We start from the raw sequence: 27,425 nt of genomic DNA on the forward strand, positions 1-27,425 counted from the left end.
AAAGGTCACATTAGTGTCGGGGGGTAAATGTCACATTGGGGTCAGGGTGGTAAAGGTCACATTAGTGTCGGGGGGGGGAAGGTCACGCTGAGGTCAGGGTGGTAAAGGTCACGTTGGGGTCAGGGTGGTAAAGGTCACATTAGGGTCAGGAGGTAAAGGTCACGCTGAGGTCAGGGGGTAAATGTCACATTAGGGTCAGGGGGTAAAGGTCACGCTGAGGTCAGTGGGGTAAAGGTCATGTTGGGGTCAGTGGGGTAAAGGTCATGTTGGGGTCAGTGGGGTAAAGGTTATGTTGGGGTCAGTGGGGTAAAGGTCATGCTGAGGTCAGGGTGGTAAAGGTCATCCGGTAAAGCGGCGTCCTGTGACTCACGAGTCTGCTCTCCCTCTCTGGCAGGAGATGAGTAAGTTCGAAGAGCCGGATATCCTCTTCAACATGCTGAGCGTTCTGAAGATCCTGTGTTTGCACGGAGAGTGCCTGTATCACGCCAGGAAAGACCAGCCTCAGTTCCTGGCCTACATACAGGAGAAGATGCTCATTCCCAGGTATCCCTTTATCCCACTCACTGAACGGCCATCAGAGGAAAAGCACATCATGACAGATTATAATCAGGTCGCATTTAATCTATCAATGATTATTTATCAAGCATGTTAAAAAACAGCCAAACCGCTGTGCAATAAATATGAGCTATCTGTAGGAAAGCAAAACATACAATCAGCATACCAAACCTTTACAAGTAGCAAATCAGCTGAGTACAGAGGGATCGGGGTCTTGAGGGCTTTAAAGACTAATGATCAGATCTGAACTCTTTCCCCGCCAGCATTTTCTGGCTGCGTTTCCCGATAACGTTGTCTCTTAGCGCTATGAAGACTCTTAAGGTATAACTTAACTACAGGTATACCATGTCTAGGCGTGTTCCCCGAACCATACCTCAGGAAGCTGCTTAAGATATTCCTTCTTACGTGTGCCGTTACCCGGTGCTGTCCGTGGCGATGCTGCTGAATCTGCTGATATCCACGGCTGGAGGATCAGTTATTCTCTCGTGCAGAGTGTTTATGTGAGAAAGCGGTGTTCTTTATAAAAGAAGAACTAGCTGAAATTGCCTTTATTAGGACTCATGGGATATTATCAAAAATAATCCAAACTATAATAGCCTATAATAGCCTTGCCTACATATTTTAAAAAAGTATCATATGCTGCCATGATAACCATTTCAAATGTTTACATGCTTTCTTCTCTTTCCCATTTGTGTTCGCTGAGGTGAAGCTGTGATGAAATATTGTTCTTGTAAATACTTTCCAGCGTTTCAGTAATAAAGTGTACATCTAACGTACGGTGCTCGGCAGTGATCAGAAAGGGTTTAAACAGTGGATTTTAAATCTCTTCTTGTAAACTCAGAGATGTGGATTCAGACGGCAATTAAATTCCCACACGACCTGTTTGTCAAAAATCTATTTGGCCAGGGATTTTTACACGGGTTTGGGTGAGAAAAAACACTGATATTATGGATTCGGACGGCACTAAAATCACCAACTTACCCCTTTAAATGTTTAAAATACCGTACGAGCCCATGAGAAACAATATTAGCGTCCGAACAGGACTTAACTGACAGTAGCCTATGCTTTCACTGGCCTTTAAAAGCTCTCCGCGGACGGCGCCGTCTTTTAGCACAACTATCCGCTGTATCGCTGCCATAGTTTGAGCTAACTCCCACCACAGTCATTCCCTTTAAATACACTATTAAGCTTTTAATGGTTTGCCAGCTGATTTGGATAATATAATTAAAAAGCTAACAACAATCAGTGTAATGACCATTTTATTCTTTGCATGAAAACACTTGAATTAGCCTAACTGAACACTGGGTGTATTAAAACTTCAGAATTATACTCATATAGCCCTGCAACAGTGATAAGGTAAAGCTAAGAGTGGTCCAGACCAACCTTCCGAACGCATGACTTACAGAAGGTATACTTAACTAAGAAGGTTTCGGGAAACACGTATTAACGATAAGGTGCAGCTTAAGGTGTAACTTAAGAACGACGCAGCGTTAAGAAGGCTTCAGGAAACCCAGTCCAGATCATTTTCACAAAACTTTCATGGCACTTAGAATATTCTGTGTGAATATCTGAGTATGCAAAATATCAAAAGAAATAACAAAGCCTCTGCTTAAAAAAAACACACACAAAAAAACATTTTTTATTTTAGCAACTTCATACATTCTTTTTATGATTGTGGGTAAGTGTCTTAAAAAACATTTTACAGTTTTTTTTTTTACAATAATTTCTCAAAACTCATTTTTGTGTGTCTCTGATCCACTGCTGTTGTGATGTGTGTGTGTGTGTGTGTGTCTGATCCACTGCTGTTGTGATGTGTGTGTGTGTGTGTGTGTGTGTGTGTGTGTGTGTGATACACTGCTGTTGTGATGTGTGTGTGTGTGTGTGTGTGTGTGTGTGTCTGATCCACTGCTGTTGTGATGTGTGTGTGTGTGTGTGTGTGTGTGTGTGTGTGTGTCTGATCCACTGCTGTTGTGATGTGTGTGTGTGTGTGTGTGTGTGTGTGTGTGTGTCTGATCCACTGCTGTTGTGATGTGTGTGTGTGTGTGTGTGTGTGTGTGTGTGTGTGTGTGATACACTGCTGTTGTGATGTGTGTGTGTGTGTGTGTGTGTGTGTGTGTGTCTGATCCACTGCTGTTGTGATGTGTGTGTGTGTGTGTGTGTGTGTGTGTCTGATCCACTGCTGTTGTGATGTGTGTGTGTGTGTGTGTGTGTGTGTGTCTGATCCACTGCTGTTGTGATGTGTGTGTGTGTGTGTGTGTGTGTCTGATCCACTGCTGTTGTGATGTGTGTGTGTGTGTGTGTGTGTGTGTGTGTGTGTGTGTGTCTGATCCACTGCTGTTGTGATGTGTGTGTGTGTGTGTGTGTGTGTGTGTGTCTGATCCACTGCTGTTGTGATGTGTGTGTGTGTGTGTGTGTGTGTGTGTGTCTGATCCACTGCTGTTGTGATGTGTGTGTGTGTGTGTGTGTGTGTGTGTCTGATCCACTGCTGTTGTGATGTGTGTGTGTGTGTGTGTGTGTGTGTGTGTGTCTGATCCACTGCTGTTGTGATGTGTGTGTGTGTGTGTGTGTGTGTGTGTGTGTGTGTGTGTGTCTGATCCACTGCTGTTGTGATGTGTGTGTGTGTGTGTGTGTGTGTGTGTGTGTCTGATCCACTGCTGTTGTGATGTGTGTGTGTGTGTGTGTGTGTGTGTGTGTGTGTGTGTGTGTCTGATCCACTGCTGTTGTGATGTGTGTGTGTGTGTGTATGTGTATGTGTGTGTGTGTGTGTGTGTGTGTGTGTGTGTGTGTCTGATACACTGCTCATGTATGTGTGTGTGTGTGTGTGTGTGTGTGTGTGTGTGTGTCTGATCCACTGCTCATGTGATGTGTGTGTGTGTGTGTGTGTGTGTGTGTGTGTCTGATACACTGCTGTTGTGATATGTGTGTGTGTGTGTGTGTGTGTGTGTCTGATCCACTGCTGTTGTGATGTGTGTGTGTGTGTGTGTGTGTGTGTGTGTGTGTCTGATCCACTGCTGTTGTGATGTGTGTGTGTGTGTGTGTGTGTGTGTGTGTGTGTGTGTGTCTGATCCACTGCTGTTGTGATGTGTGTGTGTGTATGTGTGTGTGTGTGTGTGTGTGTTTGTCTGATACACTGCTCATGTATGTGTGTGTGTGTGTGTGTGTGTGTGTGTGTGTGTGTGTGTCTGATCCACTGCTCATGTGATGTGTGTGTGTGTGTGTGTGTGTGTCTGATACACTGCTGTTGTGATATGTGTGTGTGTGTGTGTGTGTGTGTGTGTGTGTGTGTCTGATACACTGCTCATGTGATGTGTGTGTGTGTGTGTGTGTGTGTGTGTGTGTGTGTGTCTGATCCACTGCTGTTGTGATATGTGTGTGTGTGTGTGTGTGTGTGTGTGTGTGTGTGTGTGTGTCTGATACACTGCTCATGTGATGTGTGTGTGTGTGTGTGTGTGTGTGTGTGTGTGTGTGTGTGTGTGTGTGTGTGTGTCTGATCCACTGCTGTTGTGATATGTGTGTGTGTGTGTGTGTGTGTGTGTGTGTGTGTGTGTGTGTCTGATACACTGCTCATGTGATGTGTGTGTGATGTGTGTGTGTGTGTGTGTGTGTGTGTGTGTCTGATCCACTGCTGTTGTGATATGTGTGTGTGTGTGTGTGTCTGATACACTGCTCATGTGTGTGTGTGATGTGTGTGTGTGTGTGTGTCTGATCCACTGCTGTTGTGATATGTGTGTGTGTGTGTGTGTGTGTGTGTGTGTCTGATACACTGCTCATGTGTGTGTGTGATGTGTGTGTGTGTGTGTGTGTGTGTGTCTGATCCACTGCTGTTGTGATATGTGTGTGTGTGTGTGTGTCTGATACACTGCTCATGTGTGTGTGTGATGTGTGTGTGTGTGTGTGTCTGATCCACTGCTGTTGTGATATGTGTGTGTGTGTGTGTGTGTGTGTGTGTGTGTGTGTGTGTGTGTGTCTGATACACTGCTCATGTGTGTGTGTGATGTGTGTGTGTGTGTGTGTGTGTGTGTGTGTCTGATACACTGCTCATGTGTGTGTGTGTGTGTGTGTGTGTGTGTGTGTGTGTGATCCACTGCTGTTGTGATATGTGTGTGTGTGTGTGTGTGTGTGTGTGTCTGATACACTGCTCATGTGATGTGTGTGTGATGTGTGTGTGTGTGTGTGTGTGTGTCTGATCCACTGCTGTTGTGATGTGTGTGTGTGTGTGTGTGTGTGTGTGTGTCTGATACACTGCTCATGTGTGTGTGTGATGTGTGTGTGTGTGTGTGTGTGATGTGTGTGTGTGTGTGTGTCTGATACACTGCTCATGTGTGTGTGTGATGTGTGTGTGTGTGTGTGTGTGTGTGTGTGTGTGTGTCTGATCCACTGCTGTTGTGATATATGTGTGTGTGTGTGTGTGTGTGTGTGTGTGTGTGTGTGTGTCTGATACACTGCTCATGTGATGTGTGTGTGTGTGTGTGTGTGTGTGTGTGTGTCTGATACACTGCTCATGTATGTGTGTGTGTGTGTGTGTGTGTGTGTGTGTGTGTGTGTGTGTCTGATACACTGCTCATGTATGTGTGTGTGTGTGTGTGTGTCTGATACACTGCTCATGTATGTGTGTGTGTGTGTGTGTGTGTGTGTGTGTGTCTGATCCACTGCTGTTGTGATGTGTGTGTGTGTGTGTGTGTGTGTGTGTGTGTGTCTGATCCACTGCTGTTGTGATGTGTGTGTGTGTGTGTGTGTGTGTGTGTGTGTCTGATACACTGCTCATGTATGTGTGTGTGTGTGTGTGTGTGTGTGTGTGTGTGTGTGTGTGTGCAGCCTGTGGGCCATGCTGAGGTCTGAGTTCTGCCAGCTGGCGTCTCTGGCCGTCCCGCAGCTCCTGCACGCGCTCACTCTGTCTCACGGAGCCGATATCTTCTGGAGGCTGGTGGACAGCAGCTTCAACAGCCAGGACTGGAAGATCCGCTTCCAAGCAGGTCTGACTGATCTTTCCCAAAACACTGTTGCCACGGTTACTGTCGCCCGCCTGCAGGATTAGTGGGAGCCTCTTATGGTGATTGACAGATGCTGTGACTTTGAGCTGGAGTTAGACCTGTGCGCTTCGACTCACACAAACACCACCGATAAAGAGCATTAGTGTTTGCTAATCACTCAGCGCTACCGCTAACCTGCTGTTATCAACATCAGCTCCAGATGGAGAACGTCTGACCGTTAAACCTAACGTGTCCTTTTCATTAATGAATCACTAACAATCAACAGTAACTACTAGATCTGACATGTGCTCATTATTAGTAGTGCTTATATTCAGGGATAGTGATTAAAGCAAAACCTGAGCCACGTCTGCAGTCCAGAAGATCTCTGGCTCAGTTTACAGCCGGTGTGAAGGGTTAGGGTTAGGGTTAGGGTTAGGTGGAGCACAGGTGGACGAGGGAGACACACACACGTTTACAGCTGGTGTGAAGGGTTAGGGTTAGGTGGAGCACAGGTGGACGAGGGAGACACACACACGTTTACAGCCGGTGTGAAGGGTTAGGGTTAGGTGGAGCACAGGTGGACGAGGGAGACACACACACGTTTACAGCTGGTGTCGTAATCCGTCTCTTGTTCACTTTCGACCACTTTGTCCTGATTTCTTCGAGGTGAGGGTCTGTGAGCGGGTAAATCTATGGGTTTTTTCAGATCTGTTGATCTAATATACAAAATAAGCTCATGCAATTTACATATGAGCACACCCGGAGACGGAGAAACACACGGAGAACAGCAGCTTTAGTTTCTGCTCTGACAGACACAAGACCAGACGAACGCTGTGAGTGTGTGTTAGAAATCAGAAATGCTGATGCAAGTCTTCAAACCAGACTTGAGTCTTCAGTCAACAATTTTAAATCCCATCTGGCCAGTGTGCTTCCATAATGTTTACGCGTCAGGCCAGTAGACGGAGAGAAGATGGTCTTTTGTGGCTGTTTGAACACATTCAACCACATGAGTGTTTACACTATGAAAGCAATCCGGTCGAATGAGTTCTCTTCGACATCTCACAATGGGAAACACTTCTTGCCAACACGTTGATTGTCATCCATGAAGCCTTATACAATCAGGCCTGTCAGGCCAGCGCTCCGGGGAAGTCCCACTCCTTCCTATATAAACAGCAGCGCTGGCCCGAAATGCCATCCTAAATCTGTTTCTAAATCCTTTTCTTTCAGGACTCTTAGTGTTAGTTTGGCGAGACTTAACTGTCCGAAAGGCAAGTTACCACTCCTCATCGGGCGTCAAGCTGAATTAAGCATTAAGCACAGTGAAACTCTTACCAAGCAAATAAAATTGATCAACTTACCGGTTGAATATGGCCTCTTCTATGAAGTTTAACAAATCCAGAGCACCTTCTCGCACTTGTCCTGGGGGATGCGGATTCACTGTTTCAGCTAGGGATCCGCGTGTCTGGGCCTAGAACATGCCCAAGCATCGTTACAGACACTGATCGCTTGTAAGCAGTGCAGCAGACTCTCTCTGGAAATCGAGTCATTCCCTACAGTCCTACCGGACGATGACACCGTTTCCATCCCTGCCCCGGGAGATCTGTCAGACGAGTGAGAGTTTCACATAGTTTTGAAGCAAATATTCTAGGCTGCGTGATACAAGTCTTGTGAAGAAATAATCAATATGGGTTTCATGACATTATTTCAGTGACAAAATATTATTTATTTTTTCACAAACCACGCATAAACGTCATTATCTCAAAACTACAAAATTTTACACACATGCTGCTGACATATTACTGTAGCAGAGTTTGTGCAGAATACAGTGTAATCAGACTTTAGCCATGAAAATGTCACAAGTAACAGAAATAAGCACAAATGTCAGAGCATGTCAGAGCACCTCCAGGGCCCAGAAACACCTCAGACCCCAGAGGGTTAAAGGCGAAACAGAAGTTAGACATCCTATCATAAGTAGATTCATGAGGGGCCGTTTGAGGCCAGTGATCAGACCGATGTTACCAGTATGGGTCCTGGAAACACTCAGGAGAGCCCCATTTGAACGCCTGGAGCTAGCTGACATGAAGATTGTCCCATACAAAACAGCTTTACTGCTCGCCCGGACCTCTATGAAACGGGTTGGAGAACTACATGCATTGGCAGTTAACCCTGCGTGTGGTAAATTTACACAAATATTTTCCAGGGTTATTTGCACCCGAATCCAGCATTTGTGCCTACGGTAATCAAGCCGGGCTATTTATGTATGGAAGTAGAGGTTCAGGCTTCACCCTAACTCTCTCAGAAACCCTAGCGGAGGAGAATCAGCACTTATGTCCAGTAAGAGCACTACGGATTTATTTGGAAAGGACACAAGGTTTTAGACGATGTGAGAATCTCTTTGTGTTTTTTGCAAACCCTAGAAGAGGACATGCACTGTCAAAACAACGGCTACCTGTATCAAATGGGCTTACTCGGTAAAGGGTCAACTATTACCGGCAAATCTGAGAGCCCGTTCCACAAGGGGAATGGCTGCTTCTTGGGCATTGTTTAAAGGAATTAAACAGTTCGTGAAATTCTATAAACTGGATGTCACAAAGTCCACATTAACACAGGCAGTGCTGGGAGAAAGATTTAATAAAAAAAGGGGGGAGAGCCTGCTTTGACCCTGCTAAAGTCAGGTACCCTGAATACAGGTGGTAAAAAGTGATACCTGCATATTGGGCATTTCCTATATCCCATAGTGGGATGTTGAACGTCCGGTTATGGTTATAACCTCGGTTCTCTGAGGGAGATGAGTGAGTTCATCCGCTCTGAAGAGCTGTAAACGTATGCCATTTTGGGCCAGCGCTGCTGTTTATAGTCAAGTCAGATTTATTTGTATAGAGCTGAATTCACATCGATTCAAAGCAGCTTTACAAAAGGTCATATTGTATAAGCTTTAATATTGAGCAGTTATAGGTCATATCACGAAATATGTTGCTAATATAAATGCTACACTGTTTGAGATTTAGCTATATTTTATGTACTAATTTACCCAGCAGATAAGTCACTTTTAGTGAGTAATGAGCATGACTGCGTGAAATTACTGGCATTGCAAAGGAGAGATATTTTCTATAGGCTGATAGTAGACAATATTTTCCAGATGTCATGCAGGTCTCTGTCATTTTACATCTTTCATTTAGACTTCTTAATTCTTCAAATGATGATATGTATTGGAATATTATATAGGAAGGGCTGGGGCCTCCCCGTAGCGCTGGCCTGACTGGCGTGGTTGTATAGGGCTTCATGGATGACCGTAGTGACGTTTTCAACGACCTCTGGAAGTGGTCGAAAGTGGACAAGCTCAAAACGTATTAGACCCTGTTTACACCTGTATTTAGTGTCGTCCACTTGTGATCCGATCGACCGAAACGCTTCTTAATACAGGAGTTAACAGGGCCAGAGACTCTTGTGAACCAGACATGAAGAAAACACCTAGAACACTATAATAACCACACAAAAACTCCGTCATGTAGCGCAGTTGTGCTTCGGGCGATCCGAGGCCTTTCCCGACCCTGCCTCACTTCACCTCCTGTCCTGAATAAAATCTTTAACATCTTAGTAACCGCGGCTGCAGCACGCTAGTGATCATGACCTCAGGGGTGTCATCAGGCAGATGTTGCTGACGTGTCCGTCTCTTTCAGTGGAGCGGGTGGCGGTGCTGTGCCGCTTTCTGGACATCGGCTCGGTGACGAAGAGCCACGTGCTGAAGTACTCTCTAGCGCACGCCTTCTGCTGCTTCCTGGCCAGCGTGGAGGACGTCAACCCGGCCGTGGCCACCCGAGCCCGGCTCCTGCTGGACACCGTCAAGCGGCCCGCGCTGCAGGTGAGCGCAGACGCCTCGCCTCGAGTCACGTGACCTCACAGAGCCAGACGTGTGTGTGTGTGTGTGTGTCTCCCCACCAGGGCCTGTGTCTGTGCCTGGACTTCCAGTTCGACACCGTGGTGCGGGACCGTCCCGTGATCCTCAGCAAACTGCTGCTGCTGCACTCGCTGAAGCCGGAGATTCCCGCTCTGAGCTGGGAGTTCTTCGTCAACCGCTTCGAGACGCTGTCGCTGGAGGCGCAGCTGCACCTGGACTGCAACAAGGAGTTCCCTTTCCCTACAAGTGAGTGTGTTGAGACGTGCCAAGCATCCGTAGCGTGTGTATCGATCTCACATGTGTTGATCTCCTGTGTCAGCCATCACTGCGGTGAGGACGAACGTGGCCAACCTGAGCGACGCCGCCATGTGGAAGATCCGCCGCGCTCGCTTCGCCCGCAACCGGCAGAAGAGCGTCCGCTCGCTACGGGACAGCGTCAAGGGTCCGACCGAGTCCAAACGGGCTTTCTCACTCCCGGAGACGCTGTGCAGCAAACTGCGTGAGTTTATGAATCTGACCGTTAGTGTCTGTCACACACTCTTCACTGACAGAGAATAGCAGGGGAATCAGTGTTTTGCTCAAGTATTTGTCCGAGAGTCCTGTTTCTCTTCTTCCAGCTCTAAGACTCGTAAGACAGGAGCAGTCGGCACCCATACTGGGAAATATGCTGGAGAAAGTGCTGACAGGTAGAGCATGTCATACACACACACACCGCTGACAGTCCTTCATGGCTCACTGACACAGATATTCTTTCATTGCTGATGCTGTAACAGTGGGTCAGGGAATGTGTGTACAGTGAATGTGACTCGACTGAACACAATGCACTGCAGCGGAAGAGCGTAAAACCAATGATGTCGTATAATAGTTACTATAGTTACTAATTAGTAGTGAGCGTGTGCTGTATATTAACCATCACGTACAGTCTCTGCAGAAGAGCGTAACCGTCTCCTGTTGCCCTGCAGGGGAGAGCTCTCCTCTAGAGGAAGACTCCATCATTAAAGACCTGCTGCCGGAGGACGCCGGGATCGACCACCAGACCGTCCACCAGCTCATCATGGTGCTCATGAAGTTCATGGCCAAAGACAAAAGCAGTGCCGAGGCGGACATCGGCAGTGCCAAAGCCTTCAACACGGTGAAGCGGCATCTGTACGTGCTGCTGGGATACGACCAGCAGATGGGCTGCTTCATGATCACCCCGCAGAAGATGCGCTCCTCCACCTGCTTCAACGCCTTCATCGCAGGCATCGCTCAGGTGAGTTCGGCTGTGTGCGCGCTCTTCTCCCAGCGGGCCGGTGGTCAGACGCTTGTGTTGGTCTCCTCAGGTCATGGACTACAACATTGGCTTGGGGAAGCAGCTGCTGCCGCTGGTGGTGCAGGTGCTGAAGTACTGCACGTGTCCTCAGCTGAGGCCCAACTTCCAGGAGCCGCCGCGCTGCTCGCTCTGGGCCCTCAAGCCTCACATACGCCAGATGTGGCTCAAAGCCCTGCTCGTCATCCTCTACAAGGTATCCTTCCAGGGCATAAACTCATCAAATGCAAGTAAAAATCGGCATTGGTGAGTAAATGAAACGGTGTCACTCGCCAAATGGCAGGTGACATTTTTATGAATTGTAACGTAACGATGGTCGGTACAGCTGACTTGACACCGCTGCATCATCACAAGAGTTTAATCCTGGACAGGTTAAGCAGTGCAATGAGACGCAGCAGGGGCTCGCTCCATTACACAGAAAGCCGCATCTCAGACAGCGCGTCTTTCACGCAAAATTCACACAAAATTATATCAGAAAATAGCGAGTGTCCTAGTAAACATAGTCAGTTCCGTCTTAAGTTAACGTGAACAGGTGAGAAAGTAAACGCTTGTGTATCAGTATATTGGATCCCTGTACTCGCTCTTAAAGTGACAGCAGCCTAATATTCCTGCTGCGATCTGTGTGTTTAATGTTAACCAAACATCAAAAGACAAAGAGAATAATCACTCACTGCTCTTGACTGAATAACTTTTGTAACTTTAATAAGGATGAATTATTAAGGATGTTTAATTTACAGTGAAGACTATGCAGTGTTATTTTACATTGCTTACTTTATTACATTTCTGCTCCTGAAAACGACTGTCAGATCTAGCTGAAAAGCCCTGTTCCTTTCAGTGGTATCTTTGTTATTTTGTATTTACTTGTGCTTTTGCTTCTAATTTGATTATTTGTTTTTATTTTATTACTGACTGTTCACTTGTCTTTAATAATAATATATTACATTTGTATTAGTTAGGCTAGTATAGTTTGAGCTGTGGTATAAAAATTGGCATAGAGATATGTGAACTTTCCCTGATGTCTGAAATGTTGGTGTCATAACTGCCTGTTTTTGCAATGTTCAATTGCAGTGTTTTTGTTTCATGGCCGGTAAAAAATATTAATGTCCGGCACATTTTCTGAAGTCACCGAATGGGACCTTTCAGAATAAATAAATGGACTGACCACTATTATTGTGTGAAATTTATTTAGGGATTGTACGATTTAAGGAGAGACACCAAAGACATTGTGATGAGAAGTTGGCGAGCAGGTCGAAGCTGTGAACACAGGAGTCTGTACAGCACTGACGACACATCGAGTTAACATAAACGCCCACAGTTATATGTTTGGGTTAGGGTTAGGGTTAGGGTTAGGTCTAAGGTTATATGTATTACAAGTTAATGCAAGAGAGATGAATCATTGAAGCAGAATAGCTTGTTTTTCAGTGGATTCAATGTTTTTAATCACATCATTTACTTTCTAAATTGATTTTACTGGGATGAATTACAGGTACTTGATTAACATTATCCAGTTTAGTGAACGGCAGAGGCGATTAATGCTGGTTAATGACGCTCCTGCTGACACACACTAAACAACATGACATGAAATCAACTCAATATAATGCATTAGTTTTGGTCACTTCCAGGATCGATTTCTTCAATATAACCTAAATATAAGTGCGATATGAGTGATCTCTCCCGTGAAAAGAACATGCATTTTATTAACACCGGCTTAGTGTTGTTTTGTGTTTCCATCTGTGCTTGTGCTCAGTCCCAGAGTCAGTCATCATTACTCAGTCTTGCTGTGTTTCAGTATCCGTACAGAGATATGGACATGAGTAAAGATGTGGTGCTCCACCTGATCCACATCACCATCAACACGCTGAACGCTCAGTACCACAGCTGCAGGTCGCATGTGTCCGCAGGCCCGCTGTACAGCGACAACTCCAACATCAGCCGCTACAGCGAGAAGGAGAAAGGTACGAGACCGACAGCTCAGATCTGAGCGCTCCCGGCCGTCCGGCTGCATTAATGCCCTGTGTTTCCCGTGCAGAGGAGGACAGCGTGTTCGACGAGTCCGACATCCACGACACTCCGACCGGAGCCGGCAGTAAGGAGTCGCAGACCTTCTTCGCTCGTCTCAAGAGGATCGGCGGCAGCAAGTCTGTCAAGTATCAGCCTGTGGAGCTCAGCGCTCAAAGGAGTGAGTGTGACACGTCACACGTTCATAGTCATTATTCATATTTCAGTCCACATTACAATGGAAAACGTTTTTGTAAATTTTAAAAGTGGAGGACTGATCTCTGAGTACTCGAGTACTCGTTTTAAAATATGTAAATATGACTAGAAAAATAACATTGTAAACAGTTGAGAAAGAAAAAGCATGTGTGTGAGTATACTGTGCTCTTAAAGTGACAGCAGCCTAATAATAAACCTGTGGCTTTCTGTCATTAATGATAATCAGAGAACAAAAGAAAAAGAGAAAATCACTCACTGCTCTTGACTGAATAACTTTTGTAACTTTAACAAGGATTAATCTACACTGTAATTTACACTGTAAAGACTACAGTGTTTTTAATACATTTGATAACTTTATTCAATTTATGTAGTATTTCTTATTTCTAGTGCTTGAAGTTTTTTAGTCAGGTCTATTTCATTTGTGTCTTTGTTTTATTGTTGTTTGCTGTGCTGTTGTTTGTTATTAGTTTCTTTTATTTACCCTAGTTAGGATAGTATTGGTTTTCGTGATATTGAAATTGGTGGCAAGAATGATGAAATAAAAAAAAATTGTGATATCATACACTCTGATATCATAAAAAAGGTTTTTGCACAGCAAACTAAATCATAAAAACCTTATTTAAAACAAAATAACAATATTTTGAGATTTTAAATAAGGTTTTTATGATATCAGAGTATATATATATATATATCGTTATCATGAAATAAAATGACTAATTTCGTGATTTTGGTCATTTCGCCCATGCCGATCCAGATGAGTGTAGAAGTAGCCGAGAGTGAATGTGAAGAGCCCTATTTGAATATTTTAATGATCAAAGCACATGGTCTAAAGCACAAGTGCACTTAGGGTGAGTCCGAATCCACTTTTGCTAGTTTAACGACGGGTAAAATGGTCGACGCTCCCGGCGCTGGTCTAAAAGGGTCCCTATTCTCCTAATGAGTAATGAGTGTGTTTTGGGCGTAACGTGCAATAAACCAATCAGAGTCTCATCTCCCATTCCCTTTAAATGCCAGTTGCGCTCGTGCCATGGAGGATTCGCTATTTACATGGAGGACTTTACAGGCGGAAAGACTGAACGCTTCTCTAGCGAGGGAACGGATCTGCTCGTGCACGAGGTTAAAGCGCATGCAGACCATCTACGGGACAAGCCGGATTCACCATATCTTTATGTACTCAATATTAATCTTTTACATTGTAATCCTTTTATTTTTAATATTTGGCATGTTTGTGTGCTGCTGCGTATCCCTGTGTGTGTGTGTGTGTGTGTAATAAGCAGAGTGTACGGGCGTTGTGGACCCAATGCACAATATTTTTTTGCATTTAAAGAGCGTGTTAGTAATGTGCGCCTATAGGCAGTCTATTTCAGTTCCTCAAAATAGCAACGCACCCTCAGTTCGCCTGAACACACCTCGTTTTCAGACCAGCAGTCCATGGGCGCAAATGCATTTGCCCTTTGAACAGCGTGGTGCAGGACGTGAAAATGAAAACTGCATCGTGCTGAAACTAGCACAGAACACTTGCCTGGCGCTGCATTGCATCGAGGGTATGATAGGGCCCGATGTCTCCTTGTTGCATTACCGTATACCAGCTCATCTCTAGCCTGGGCTGATGCGTGTGCTCTCACACGCCTTCATCTTCATCTCTTCTCCTCTTCTTCAGGTGAGATTGAGCTGGCGGAGTACAAGGAGGGCGGCGCGCTTCAGGACACGCTGCTGTACTCCGGGCGAGAGGACGGCAGCAGCCGGAAGAAGAGACTGCAGGCCATGCACAAGCAGAAGTCTCTGGACATCGGCAACACCGACTCCATCCTCTTCAACTTGGACGAGCACCGGCGCAAGTCCTGCATCGACCGCTGTGACCTGCAGGGTCCTCCGGCCCTCCAGCCCTCCTCGTCCTCCTCCATCGGCCGGCAGCAGCACAGAGCACAGCACCATGGGAAGGACTCCTCCAACGGCCACTCCGTCATCGACCGCAGCGGCTCCAGCGTCAGGCCCATCATCCCCGAGGTGCGGCTCAGCTGCATGGAGACCTTTGAAGACAAACCCGCCGGCCTGGACTCGCCGCTGGACAAGGACGACCCGGACCTCATCGACCTCTCCTCAGACTGCACCTCCATCCCTGAGAAGCGCTCCATCCTCTCGCTCTCCGACAGCGACTCGCTGATATTCGAGCCGCTGCCTCCCCTGCGCATTGTGGAGAGCAACGAGGACCTGTTTGAGGCACTGAAGCTCCCCGGCGGAGTGCTGAGCCGAGGTGAGGATCCGCCGGCCGGCCGTTCTCCTCCTGTGGTGCAGGTCAGCGTCGAGGACTGCAGCGGGGACCAGCGGATAGCGGCGACTCTGGAGCTGCCCGACTCCACGGCTCAGCAGGAGAGCACCATGACCCTGAAGCAGAAGAGGGATCTCTTCAGGAAGACCTCGCACATGCCAAACGCTTCCCTGGAGGATTCCTGCAGGAAGGATAGCAGTGGGACAAGTCCCAGTCCCTCGAGCCGGTCGGTCCTGCACCACATCCCCATGGAGTCTCTAGAACGGGCAGGAGACGAGGAAGCCGAGGAGACCGATGAGAGAGACAGCGAGCCCAAACCCGACGATGAGAGTGACGAAGCCGAATTCAAGATTCAGATCGTGCCACGCCAACGCAAAGAGAGGAAGATCGCCGTCAGCGCCATCCAGAGGGAATATCTGGACATCACCTTCAACACTCTGGACAAGATGAGCGAGACGACTGCAGAGTCAGGTCAGTCAGCTCGGGCTATACAGTGTATATATGATATGTTTCACGCTACATCTTTGTGGATTTGTGTTTGTACTAGGGGTGTAATGGTACATGTATTCGTCACGGTTCGGTCATGCAGTCAGACGACCAGTACAGTCATTCACAGGCATAGGCATCATTTGCAGGTGGGACGGCTGGGACATGTCCCCACCACTTTCTGCTAGGGTTGATATTGTCCCCACCGCTTTTTGAAACATCTCGTGGCACGGATATACCAATGCAAATAAATAAAACATCTCCAGTTAATTAGCAGAGCATTCATTTCGTTCTTTCATGAAATAAGAGGCGATCTAGCGCTGAAATGTGTTATTTTTAAAATCAAGTGATCAAAGTGCCCGTTGCCGCTGCGATCATTGGTGCGGATACAGTGTTCTCTTGTGGCCCGTGTCTTCACTCGGACTCGCGCTTCAATCCGCTGCGGAGACTCTATTCGTTCCGGTAAACGTGTCCCTGCTTGATATATAACCACTGATGAACATATTCGAAAAACGGTACGAGTGCGGATTAGAACCCAGAACCACTGATACGGTTCTATTACTGGACCATTAAAGTACATACTCAGAATAGTCGGATCTACGTATTTATTCATGTGAAAATTCACGGCACTAACAACATATATTAGATCTCATTAAACGACAAATTAAACCCAATGTACTATTTAAATCGATTGCTGGACATTGTAATGTTATTGTACACATATATTGTACATATATCTGATTTAGCAATGTATTAGCAACCCCCCCCCCCACACACACACACACACAGAACGCTGTTTGCTAACCGCCACAACAGGAAAAGTGCAGAAGAAGAGCACCTATGGGTGTTTCTCAGACGGAAGGCTGCATATCTCGGCCTTCGTTTCGCGTCCTTCATTCGGCCTGTTTTGAAGGATGCATCGGATGTGTCCTTTGTGGCCTTAAATCACCCACAATCCTTTGCACACATTCCAATTAACTAAAATAAACTGATGGAAAATGAGTCGTACTGAGCTCGTCTGAGTTTATTATGAAATGTAAGATAAAAATAATGTTTTTGGACATAACAGCATAGATTATTATCTTTTGTTTTGCTGTAAATTAATCGCTAACACTAAACTAACAATAATAAGCCACTAGGAGACACAGACGGCTGTCATTCACTGTAGTGCAAAAAGTATTTTTCCAAAATTAAGTTTTAGTAGTATTTTCGTGCCGTGACCGCAGGGGCAGGGAACGTGTGACGTAGCCTTGTGGTCTTACTAGAGCGTCTCATTCTAGCGTTTGATGCTGAGGAGGACACTAGCCTTCAAGCCTCAGAAAGACTGGACTAGGAAGGACACAGTTGTTCGTTTGAGAAACACCCGATCTATGCTTAGATATGTTTGCTTGTAATCTCTCTAACAGTGTTTCAAGCGCAGAAAAACAGTTTGAGAATAATATCTCACGTAACTACATTTACCTTAGGCAAGTCACTCACTGTCCACAGCATGTTATATTAGCTTAAATATTCATTATATTTACCAAAAAACAAAAAAGTAGTGCTTGAAAAGTCCTTGAAAGTCCTGGAATTTCTTTTTACAGTATCTGTACGAACCCTGTCCAAAACCGAGGTTGGTACCGACATGTTTGTGTCCCGTTACACCCCTAGTTTGTGCTGTTTTCATTTGATAATAAGTCTTTCACAATATGAATTTGAATAAGAAGACTTTCAGAAGAAAAACAGTGAGACTAACTATCCTGGCACTAATCTAGTTCACATAATGCGCAGTGCACATTCAGACCACTGGTGACGGCCCTGTTGGAGAACGTGTTCATGTGCCGTTGTTCAGAAGTGGTTGCACACAAGAGTTCAGAGACTGAAGGTTTTGATATTCACACAGATGAGAAATCCCTGACGAACCTGGAGAAGCCCAGAGAATCGGCCTCGGCTCCGGCTCTGGAGGCGGCCGTCCCCGAAACCAGCCATCGCTCCTCAGTGTCCAGTAAATCCCCCCCACACTAACTCAACTCCACTGAAACTGTGTTAATATGACCCCCGGCCCACTGCTTCTGCTTCATGAGGCTTCATTTGTGCTGTAAGAGTGAGAGATTTGATCAGATCCAGATGTGGGCTTATTCAGGTCGAGTCAGCTTTATTTCTACAGCGCTTTATACAATACAGAATGATTCAAAGCATCTTCACAGTAATAAACAGGAAGATAACAGAATCTATTATGCAAATTTCATCAAATATGAGACTAATTCTGCTGTAAAGCAGCTCTACTGAAGGCCATAGTGTCATTCTTCAGCTCATTTCAGTTCAAATTGATAGTATTTCTGAATGTGAAGTGTCTGTCATGCATGAGCATCTTCTGAAGTGTGTGTCCTGCTCCAGCTCAGTATCGCCAGGTGAAGCGAGGCTCTCTGGGTGCCGTGACCATGAGTCAGCTGATGAAGCGGCAGCTCGAGCATCAGTCCAGCGCGCCGCAGAACATCAGCACCTGGGACACGGGTCGGTCTTCTTTAGCACCACTAATCATGACCAGTCCTGTGTGCTGGAGTCTGTCCCCAACTCTACACCTCACTCTTGCAGGTCCTACCAAGACGAGTCTGCTGTCGGCTCCGAGCACCGCCAGTATGTTTGTTCCAGCGCCGGAAGACTTCAGCGACGAGCAGCCCACGAACATGGCTGACAGGTGGGGGAGAGCGAGCGAGAGCGAGAGAACGCGTCAGGGTTTAGTGTGCCTCATCTGTGTGTGTGTCTGCTCAGGTGCCGGGACTGCGGGGCCGTTCTGGAGGAGTATGACGAGGAGACTCTGGCTCTGGCCGTGGTGGTTCTGTCCATGTTCATCCACCTGAGTCCCGATCTGGCGGCTCCGCTGCTGCTGGAGATCATGCAGTCTGTGGGCAGGTACGCTCGGATCACAGCCGCTGACTGCAGACACGTTCACTGCGATCTCTATGGCTTTCTTTCAGTTTTCTGCTTTAATTCTGCAGGTTGGCCTCGAGCTCCAATTTCACAGGTCAGGCTGAAAGGTGAGTTACTCTTTTACAGCTGTACGTCTGAGTTAGCTTGTGTCGTTCGGGAACAATGGAAGTCGTCTCCTGTCTGAGAGCTGATTTCTCTTTTTGTTTTTGTGAATTATTACGACTAATTGCTACGAGAAAAAGGATGACTTTTGTACTGACTGTTGCGTTGATGTGTGTTCACGAGATGAGAGTCTATATTATCTGTAATAATGTTTTATTTTTTTCAATATTAAAGATTTTATATAAAAAAAATGATGTAAAACTAAGGTATTATGGAGAGGTTTAGTATAATACAAGTACATTGAATAATTTGCAGTTTTTTTACAATCATTTTCTCAATATTTAACATTTTTTCGAAACTCTTCACACAGTTATCTTTACTAACTCTCAGCTTCACAACAGTTCATTTCACATTTACTGAAACTACCAAAACGCCTCGGTTCCGACTGTAACCCCGGTTCCCTGTAGAGGGAGCGAGATGGTGCAGCGATTGAAGCTGTGGGAACGCTCTGATTGATTGAGTCGTGAAGCGCAAATTAAATCAGTCCAATGGTGTAACACAACGTCAGAGGCGGGTGACGTCACCAACCAGGACACTGTAAAGCCTGCCCAAACAGTGTAACGCCAAACAGTCGCCAACAGGCATGCAGGGAGTATGACATGGTGACGCAACGTCTCGTTCCCTCTTCAGGGAACTGAGGTTACAGTCGTAACGAGGCATTCTCTTTCAAGGGAACTCGCGTTAAAGATTGACGCTGTGGGAACGTCTATACCCACACTACCATAATGACCAGTGACTGTCTAGTGTGACTCGAGAAAGCACTAAAACGAGAGCACCTGAGCCCTGGGAGTGGAGCCCAAGTCTATGTCGTAAAACCTCATGAATGTGTGCGGTGAGGACCAGCCCGCCGCGTCACAAACATCTTGAAGTGGAACTCCTGACACTAAGACCACTATACTCCTAGTCGAATGGGCCCGTACTACCAAAGGGGTAGGCAGTCCTGCCGATTCGTAGGCAAGAGAGATAGCCTCGACTATCCATTTGCTCATTCTCTGCTTAGATGCTGGTGACCATTTATTAGGAGGTCCAAAACATACGAACAGTTGTTCTGATCTAGGCCACAGGGCAGATGCGCGGATGGGCTATTATTTCTGGATCTGAATCGACCCGAACCGTGAGGAACGCGAGCCTGAGAGGAAGCTGTTCACAGTCTGCACACCCTCGAGCGCTGCCTGTACATCCACTCACAAACAAACAACACACAGATTGTGTGATGTAGCGAGGGGAGGGATGCACACACAACCTGTAACTTTGTTTGCTCGCCATAGTGATATATATAATATATAATGAGACAGACAACACCAAATAAGAGACAGGATTCACAGAGAACGCTTGCTGAAGACACAGAGGCTAGCGTTACATAGTTTGGGCAGGCTTTATAGTTTCCTGGTTGGTGACGTCACCCGCCTCTGATGTCACGCCACACCACTGGACCAGCCAATGAAGAGTTTGATAAAGTGACCTGAGTATTGAGAAATGTGTCCTAGAGATTGTAAAAATCTGTAAATGAAGAGCCATTTGTGGGCCGAAAGAGCCGGCTCCAACGATCCAGCTCCATAACAGGAGCCGGCGTTCCCGTCACTGGTGTGTGTGTGTGTGTTTGTGTGTGTGTGTGTGTGTAGCATGCTGATTCCCGGGAACGTCGCTGGCGTGGCCAAGCAGTTCCTGCGCTGCGTCCTCCATCAGCTCGCGCCCAACGGCATCCTACCACAACTCTTCCAGAGCAACATTAAAGGTCTGAGACACAGCTCACACACAGACACACACACACACACACACACAGAGAGACTCGAGCTCACTGGCACTGCTCTCTCTGGTTTCAGACGGAAGCTTCCTGCGGACACTGGCCATGGCTCTGGTGGATTTCAATGAGCTGAGCTCTGTGGCCGCGCTGAGCCAGCTGCTGGAGGTGCGTCTCACACACACACACACACACACACACACACACACACACACGTCTGCTCACTCACACACACTCACGTCTTCCAGCAGAGGACAGTCTGGAAAGCTTTGCTCAAAACCTTCTTACTTTCCTTTTGTAACAGAGAGTCATGCTTTCCTCAATTAGAGCTTGATTACCAGAACATTCATCACAACCTTCATTATTAAGACTCTCTGCTTTACACTAATAGTGTGTGCATGAGCTGTGAATGGTTGTATTGTGGCTGCTGGGTAACTGCACTAAAGCTGCTGGTGTCGTCCTAGGGTCTGAACAATAAGAAGTCTCTGCCAGCAGGCGGCGCTATCCTGCACTGTCTGGACAACATCGCCACCTTCATGGAGACTCTTCCCATGGACTCGCCCAGCAACCTGTGGACCACCATCTGCAACCAGTTCCAGACCTTCCTGGCCAAACTGCCGGCTGTGCTGCCGCTCAAGGTGCGCTTCAGTCTCTCTGGGCTTCAGTGTCTCTGAGCTCCAGTCTCTCTGAGCTTCAGTCTCTCTGGGCTTCAGTGTCTCTGAGCTCCAGTCTCTCTGAGCTCCAGTCTCTCTGAGCTTCAGTCTCTCTGGGCTTCGGTCTCTCTGAGCTCCAGTCTCTCTTAGCTTCTCTGAGCTTCAGTCTCTCTGAGCTTCAGTCTCTCTGGGCTTCAGTCTCTCTGGGCTTCTCTGAGCTTCAGTCTCTCTGAGCTTCAGTCTCTCTGGGCTTCAGTCTCTCTGGGCTTCAGTCTCTCTGGGCTTCAGTCTCTCTGGGCTTCAGTCTCTCTGGGCTTCAGTCTCTCTGAGCTTCAGTCTCTCTGAGCTTCAGTGTCTCTGAGCTTCTCTGAGCTTCAGTCTCTCTGTGGCGTATATGATCAGTCTCACAGTGCTCACGGTTTCTCTCCTCTCCTTTATGAAGTGTCCGCTGGACTCAAGCCTGAGGATAATCATCTGTTTGTTGAAGATTCCCGTCACTAATGCAACAAGAGTAAGACTTCGTACATTTCTGTGGCTCTGTGTGTCGTTTAAGGTTCCCCTCGGATGAGCCGAAAGTGTTACGGTCATAAATCTCACTGCTTCTCCATTCGTCCTGCAGAGTCTGCTGGAGCCCTTCTCCAAACTGCTGAGCTTTGTTCTCCAGTACGGTGTGTTCAGTCTCTCATATCTCGTAGAGATCTGTGGTTTATGCTACAAAAACTTCAGCAAGGTGAACAAGCCTTTATTTGTCAGTGTTTGCATGATTTTATGCCCTACAGAGATTTTACAATCGCTTGTTGCACCAATGCTACAATTTTCTGTCATAATCATTTGTTAACAAACATGTTTTCATTGCTTCAATGAGCTCATTGTTTCTGTCTTAAATTATTACATTTTTAGCTGTGATTTTTTTATATGTACATTTCTGAAAACATAACTAAGACAGTCTCCTCTGATAACAGATCACTCTAATCTGTAATGTGGACTCATGCATTTTCTGTAAAGCTGCTTTGAAACGATGTGTACTGTGAAAGAGCTATACAAATAAATGTGAATTGAATTGAATTGTTTTTGAAACATTTTCCCCTGTTTGCTGCAGGAAAGAGACAAGTTCTACATGTCACGTATCGTGGTCCTGGAGCTGCTTCAGGCTCTGAAGTTCAAGTCCTCTATTCCCGATACGAACCTGCTGCTGCTGGTGCAGGTACAGCCCCCGTCTGCCACAGCTCCATTCACTGCACAGCTTCATGGAAAGTTCAGCGATTATGAAATGAATTCAATTTCAGCAATAAGCAGCTCTACAGAAGACAAGACATTATTCGGATCAATTCCGTCTCACAGTAGAGCAAACAACCATGAAGCCATTTGGGTGCATATCTAGTTTTCTGTTGCTAGCACTACTAATATGAGTGTTTGGTCTGGTGTCACGTGCTGGTGTGTGAACGTCTGTAAACACGCTGTTGAGCCTCACCCCCTTCTTCTGATACATGGCTGAAAGAAGTGTTCACTTGCATTAAATTAGAAAGAATCAGATTATCACTCACTGATTCTTTAAGGACATTTGACAAACTGTGGCATAATTATATAATCTGTTCTTAGAAGAACCCAAATGTATTTATTTAATTTTTATTTTGCAAAATGTTTTGTTTGTTAAGACATCAGTATTGCGTTGTTGTTTTTCTTTTCTTTCCTTATTGGAAGCTGTAGGTTGTTTATTTGAGGGAGGTTCTTATTGGGGTATTAACAGTGTGGAAAGATAATTTCATAAAATCAGTGTTATTATCTGTTGATTTAATATTCCCTGCAGAAAAATCTAATAAAGAAATTAGAAATAAACAGGCTGATGAGATCAGTGTGAGAGCGAGTCAGTAATGTCCTCTGCTGTCCTCAGTTTGTGTGTTCAGACATCGGGACGAGGCTGGCTGAGTCCACCATCATCCAGAAGCACATGATCACCGCTCTGCCCGGGGTGAGCCTCGTCTCTCATCACATCTGCCGTGTGTGTGTGTGTGTGTGTGTGTGTTAGTGACGGATGTTTGTCCCGCAGTGTACGACCGCGGCCATGGAGTGTTTGAGGCAGTATCTGAGCGAGTTGCTGGACTTCATCGCAGACATGCACACGCTGACTAAACTAAAGGTATTCCTCTACACAAGCGCTCAAACATTCACTGTCGTAATGGACTGAATCATGATGTAATTCATAAAGCAGCTTGACACTGTGAATGTGTGTGATGTGCGTTTGCAGCTTCAGTGAGAAGTGAATTCAGTTCAAACAGAGCGTTACGCCTCCGCTGTCTCTCGTCAGTCACCTGAGAAATGTCCGTTTACACACAGTCGTCATGTACAAATGTAAGATGTCCATCCCCAAATCCAGAAAAGTTGAGACATTTAGTAAAATCCAATAAAATCAAGAATCTGTGATGTGTTCATTCTCTTTAACCTTTATTTAACTGACAGAAGTACAAAGAAAAGTTTTCACTGACCAACTGTCACGTGTCAATTCATGTTTGGAGTTTCAGTTTGTGTTTTGATTGGTTCCTCTTTTCCTTTGTTCTATTCCCACCACTCCTTTGTTTCTATGGTTACTATCACTATGAGTTCATTTGTCCCAGCTGTGTATGATTAATTATCTAGTTTCTGTTTGCTATTTAAGATGCACCCCTTAAGTCTTTATCCAGTCTCTGTTGTGTGTCTTCCCTGCCTGTCAGCTTGTTCCAGAGTACTATTATAAAAGTTTGAGTTTGTATCTATAATCGGAGTCTTCAGTCCTGTTCCTGAGGAAACCACAGTGTGAGAGAAGATCAGACCAACCCAAATGGATGAACGGGTAATGTTCATCACCGTGGCTCAGGAGAGCCACAACCTTTTAGACTTTTCGAGGGAATTCCTCCGGCTTGCCATCACCAGCTCCCTCGAAAATAACACCTTGAGGACCTTGTTCCAGATCGGGGACTTTCCAGCACCCCACTAACCTCCCAGACACCTCAGGGCTGGGCTGGAGGGAAACCTTGATTCGGTGTCTGGAGAGCGTGTGGTCCCGGTCTGGAACCAAGCCCTTCTCAGAGTCCATTCCAGAGTCTCGTCCCGTCATGGTCGCCGCCACGCCAGAGCACTCTTGCCAAAATAGTTGCCGCTTCTGAGCCTTCAGCTAAGATGGCCGCCGCTTCGCCTGAGTCTCCTGTCCCTGTCCTCGTCCAGAGTCCAGAGGAATTGGACTTAATAGATTTCGATTACTGAAATACCCTGTTTTCCTCCATCATATGTTTTATCTGTCTGCCCGGAACTATCTGTCAGCTCCAAACTCCTACCCAGCCTCCCTCTCCCACCTCCTCCCATCATCATCATCATCTATTCCTCATCCCTGACTCTGCTGCCTCCTATCAGCCCCTCAGCTCACCCTCATTCCACCATCAGTGATGTGGGCTTGCTCTGCGGGTCTGCCAGTCTCCAGCTCCATCATGGTCGGTGGATCCCCGGTCTCCACCTCGGCCCGTCGGTCCATTAACTCCACCTTGGCTCCCACCTCCCTCATCTCCACCGTGGCCCATCAGTCCAGGCTCCCTCATCCCTCTGGCTTCGCATTGGTCGTTCGTCGACCTGCCCTCGCCTCAGGACTACAGTCCTCCGGCTTCGCCTCGTCCCTTCGTCCCTCTGGCTCCATTGTACTCCTCACTCCCTCCAGCTCCACCGTGGTCCTCTGTCTCTCCAACTCCACCATGGCCCTCTGGATCGCCAGAGCTGTCTGCATCGCCATGTCCCTCCGGATCCTCAGCATCGCATTGGCTCGTCGGCTCTCCTTCTACACCCTGGTCTCCTCTTCCAGCTGCTCCGCCTCCGTCAGTCAGCCCTTTCTCCACCATGGCCCCTCCCTCCATCGGCTCCACCATGGCTCCTCCCTCCATCGGCTCCACCATGGCCCCCCTCTCCATCGGCTCCACCATGGCTCCACCATGGCCCCCCTCTCCATCGGCTCCACCATGGCCCCTCCCTCCATCGGCTCCACCATGGCCCCTCCCTCCATCGGCTCCACCATGGCCCCTCCCTCCATCGGCTCCACCATGGCCCCCCTCTCCATCGGCTCCACCATGGCCCCTCTCTCCATCGGCTCCACCATGGCCCCTCCCTCCATCGGCTCCACCATGGCCCCTCCCTCCATCGGCTCCACCATGGCCCCCCTCTCCATCGGCTCCACCATGGCCCCTCTCTCCATCGGCTCCACCATGGGCTACCTGCCTGGGTCCCACCTTGCTCCTCCTGCTCCAAGTCCTTGTCCTCCTCCTTGGCTCCTCCCATCATCTGCTCCACCCTGGTCTCCCGAGCCGTCGGCTTCGCACTGGCCCCCTGAACTGCTGCCACTATCCTTTCAGCTTTATTTCAGCCTAAAGTTTGAGTTTGTATCTATATAATCGGAGTCTTCAGTCTGTTCCTGAGGAAACCACAGTGTGACACCAACTTAATTGTATTTTGTAAATATAAACAAATTTTGATTTTAACGGCTACAACACACTACAAAAAAGTTGACAGAGGCAAAATACAAGTGAAAAGCTTATAGAATATCCAAGTTAAACTCTTTTGAAACAGTTCACAAAATAAACCTTTATTCATAGTAAACCTTTATGTAGTTTTGTGTTTGCTGATGGGAAATGTTTGGACTGGGTGCAAATGAACAGCTGCTTCTCAATTCTTCAGAACACAAGTTTTCAGACAGAGTGAAAGTTGATGTTGAGAAAAGAGAGATGTGTCTCGCAAACCGAACCCCTCCACAGCCGAGGCTTTCCACTGGAAAACTGCTAGTGAGAAGTCTCAGATCTCCTGGGATAAAAGTGTGTGCCACTGCCTGAATGTAAAATGCTGAAAGCATGATGTGTGTGTGTGTGTGTGTGTGTGTGTGTGTGTGTCTCAGAGCCACATGAAGGCCTGCTGCCAGCCGCTGCACGAGGACACGTTTGGTGGGAATCTGAAGGTCGGTCTGGCTCAGATCACGGCGATGGAGATCAGCAAAGGAAACCACAGAGACAACAAAGCAGTGACTCGCTACTTGCCCTGGCTTTACCACCCACCCTCTGCTATGCAGCAGGGGTAAACCTGTGTGTGTGTGTGTGTGTGTGTGTTGGCATGTTTAGCTGTACTTGTGAGGACCAAATGTCCCCACAAGGATAGTAAAACCTGAGATTCTCTACTTTATGAGGACTATTTGCTGATTAATATTAAATTGATTAATAAACTGATTAATATTTTGCTGAAAAAAATTATTAATAAACATAATAAAATGTGTTTTTTTGAAAATGTAAAATACAGAAAGTTGTGTCTGATGGATAGGTTTAGTGGTAGGGTTAGTGTAAGGGGACATAATATACAATTGGTACAGTATAAAAACCATTATGTCTATGGAGAGTCCCCACAAATATAGCGAACTAGACGTGAGTGAGTGGGAGTGTGTGTGTGTGTGTGTGTGTTTGCATCGGCATCTCTTTACTCTGTTCTTCTGCTTCCTTAGACCCAAAGAGTTCATCGAGTGTGTGTCGCACATCCGTCAGCTGTCCTGGCTGCTGCTGGGCTCTCTTACCCACAGTGCTTTGCAGCAGGGCTCCTCGTGCTGCATGCCCATCCCTCTGGACGCTGGGTCTCACATCGCGGACCATCTGATCGTCATCCTGATCGGGTTCCCGGAGCAATCCAAGGTATGAAGCGGATCGTTGAGCTGCGGGATCTGCAGGTCTGTGAGTCTGAAGCTCTGTGTGTGTGTGTGTGTGTGTGTGTGTGTGTGTGTGTGTGTGTGTGTGTGTGTGTGTGTGTGTGTGTGTGTGTGTGTGCAGACGTCAGTGCTGCACATGTGTTCGCTGTTCCACGCCTTCATGTTCGCCCAGCTGTGGACCATCTACTGCGAGCAGGCGGCCGTCCCGTCCAGCCAGAACCAGAACCAGAACGAGTTCTGCTCGGGGGCCATCCTGACGGGCCTGGAGTTCTGGAGCCGCGTGACTCCCAGCATCCTCCAGCTCATGGCCCACAACAGAGTGGTACGATTCTCTCTCACACACACACACCATCTGTACAATGGGCTTGATACGACACTATTAGATATAAAATTACTCCTATTTGCAATTAATTCTAGACTGCATGCTAATGAGCAAAGACAATCATTCATGATAAGGGTTGGAAATTAACACCCGCCAAATGCGGGTAAAATCATCAGTGGCGGGTAACGCTGTCAAATCACAGGCCAGTTTGGCGTTATTATATTTACTCACTTTGCTGGGG

The 27,425-nt window shown here is 46.9% G+C and overlaps 1 protein-coding gene across 4 annotated transcripts in view; it reads left to right on the forward strand.

The window, feature by feature from the left end:
* unc79 (unc-79 homolog, NALCN channel complex subunit) overlaps positions 1–27,425 on the forward strand; it is a 77,588-nt gene that overhangs the window by 44,102 nt on the left and 6,061 nt on the right. For 3 of the 4 annotated variants that reach the window (XM_084393437.1, XM_084393439.1, XM_084393440.1), the window contains 26 exons: positions 395–543; positions 5,371–5,528; positions 9,206–9,387; positions 9,468–9,669; positions 9,743–9,922; positions 10,041–10,109; positions 10,386–10,675; positions 10,746–10,928; positions 12,522–12,687; positions 12,762–12,911; positions 14,607–15,686; positions 17,584–17,685; positions 18,078–18,378; positions 18,453–18,593; positions 18,680–18,718; positions 20,396–20,508; positions 20,597–20,682; positions 20,979–21,152; positions 21,610–21,678; positions 21,787–21,897; positions 22,267–22,371; positions 23,059–23,136; positions 23,215–23,304; positions 26,071–26,246; positions 26,665–26,848; positions 26,984–27,184. In XM_084393437.1, coding sequence (XP_084249563.1) covers positions 395–543; positions 5,371–5,528; positions 9,206–9,387; positions 9,468–9,669; positions 9,743–9,922; positions 10,041–10,109; positions 10,386–10,675; positions 10,746–10,928; positions 12,522–12,687; positions 12,762–12,911; positions 14,607–15,686; positions 17,584–17,685; positions 18,078–18,378; positions 18,453–18,593; positions 18,680–18,718; positions 20,396–20,508; positions 20,597–20,682; positions 20,979–21,152; positions 21,610–21,678; positions 21,787–21,897; positions 22,267–22,371; positions 23,059–23,136; positions 23,215–23,304; positions 26,071–26,246; positions 26,665–26,848; positions 26,984–27,184 — 4,779 coding nt within the window. The remainder of the gene's footprint in view (positions 1–394; positions 544–5,370; positions 5,529–9,205; positions 9,388–9,467; positions 9,670–9,742; positions 9,923–10,040; positions 10,110–10,385; positions 10,676–10,745; positions 10,929–12,521; positions 12,688–12,761; positions 12,912–14,606; positions 15,687–17,583; positions 17,686–18,077; positions 18,379–18,452; positions 18,594–18,679; positions 18,719–20,395; positions 20,509–20,596; positions 20,683–20,978; positions 21,153–21,609; positions 21,679–21,786; positions 21,898–22,266; positions 22,372–23,058; positions 23,137–23,214; positions 23,305–26,070; positions 26,247–26,664; positions 26,849–26,983; positions 27,185–27,425) is intronic. The other variant, XM_084393438.1, reaches the window with a different exon arrangement.

This window comes from Rutilus rutilus (genome assembly GCF_951802725.1).
Source record: "Rutilus rutilus genome assembly, chromosome: 21".
Taxonomy (NCBI): Eukaryota; Metazoa; Chordata; class Actinopteri; order Cypriniformes; family Leuciscidae; genus Rutilus; species Rutilus rutilus.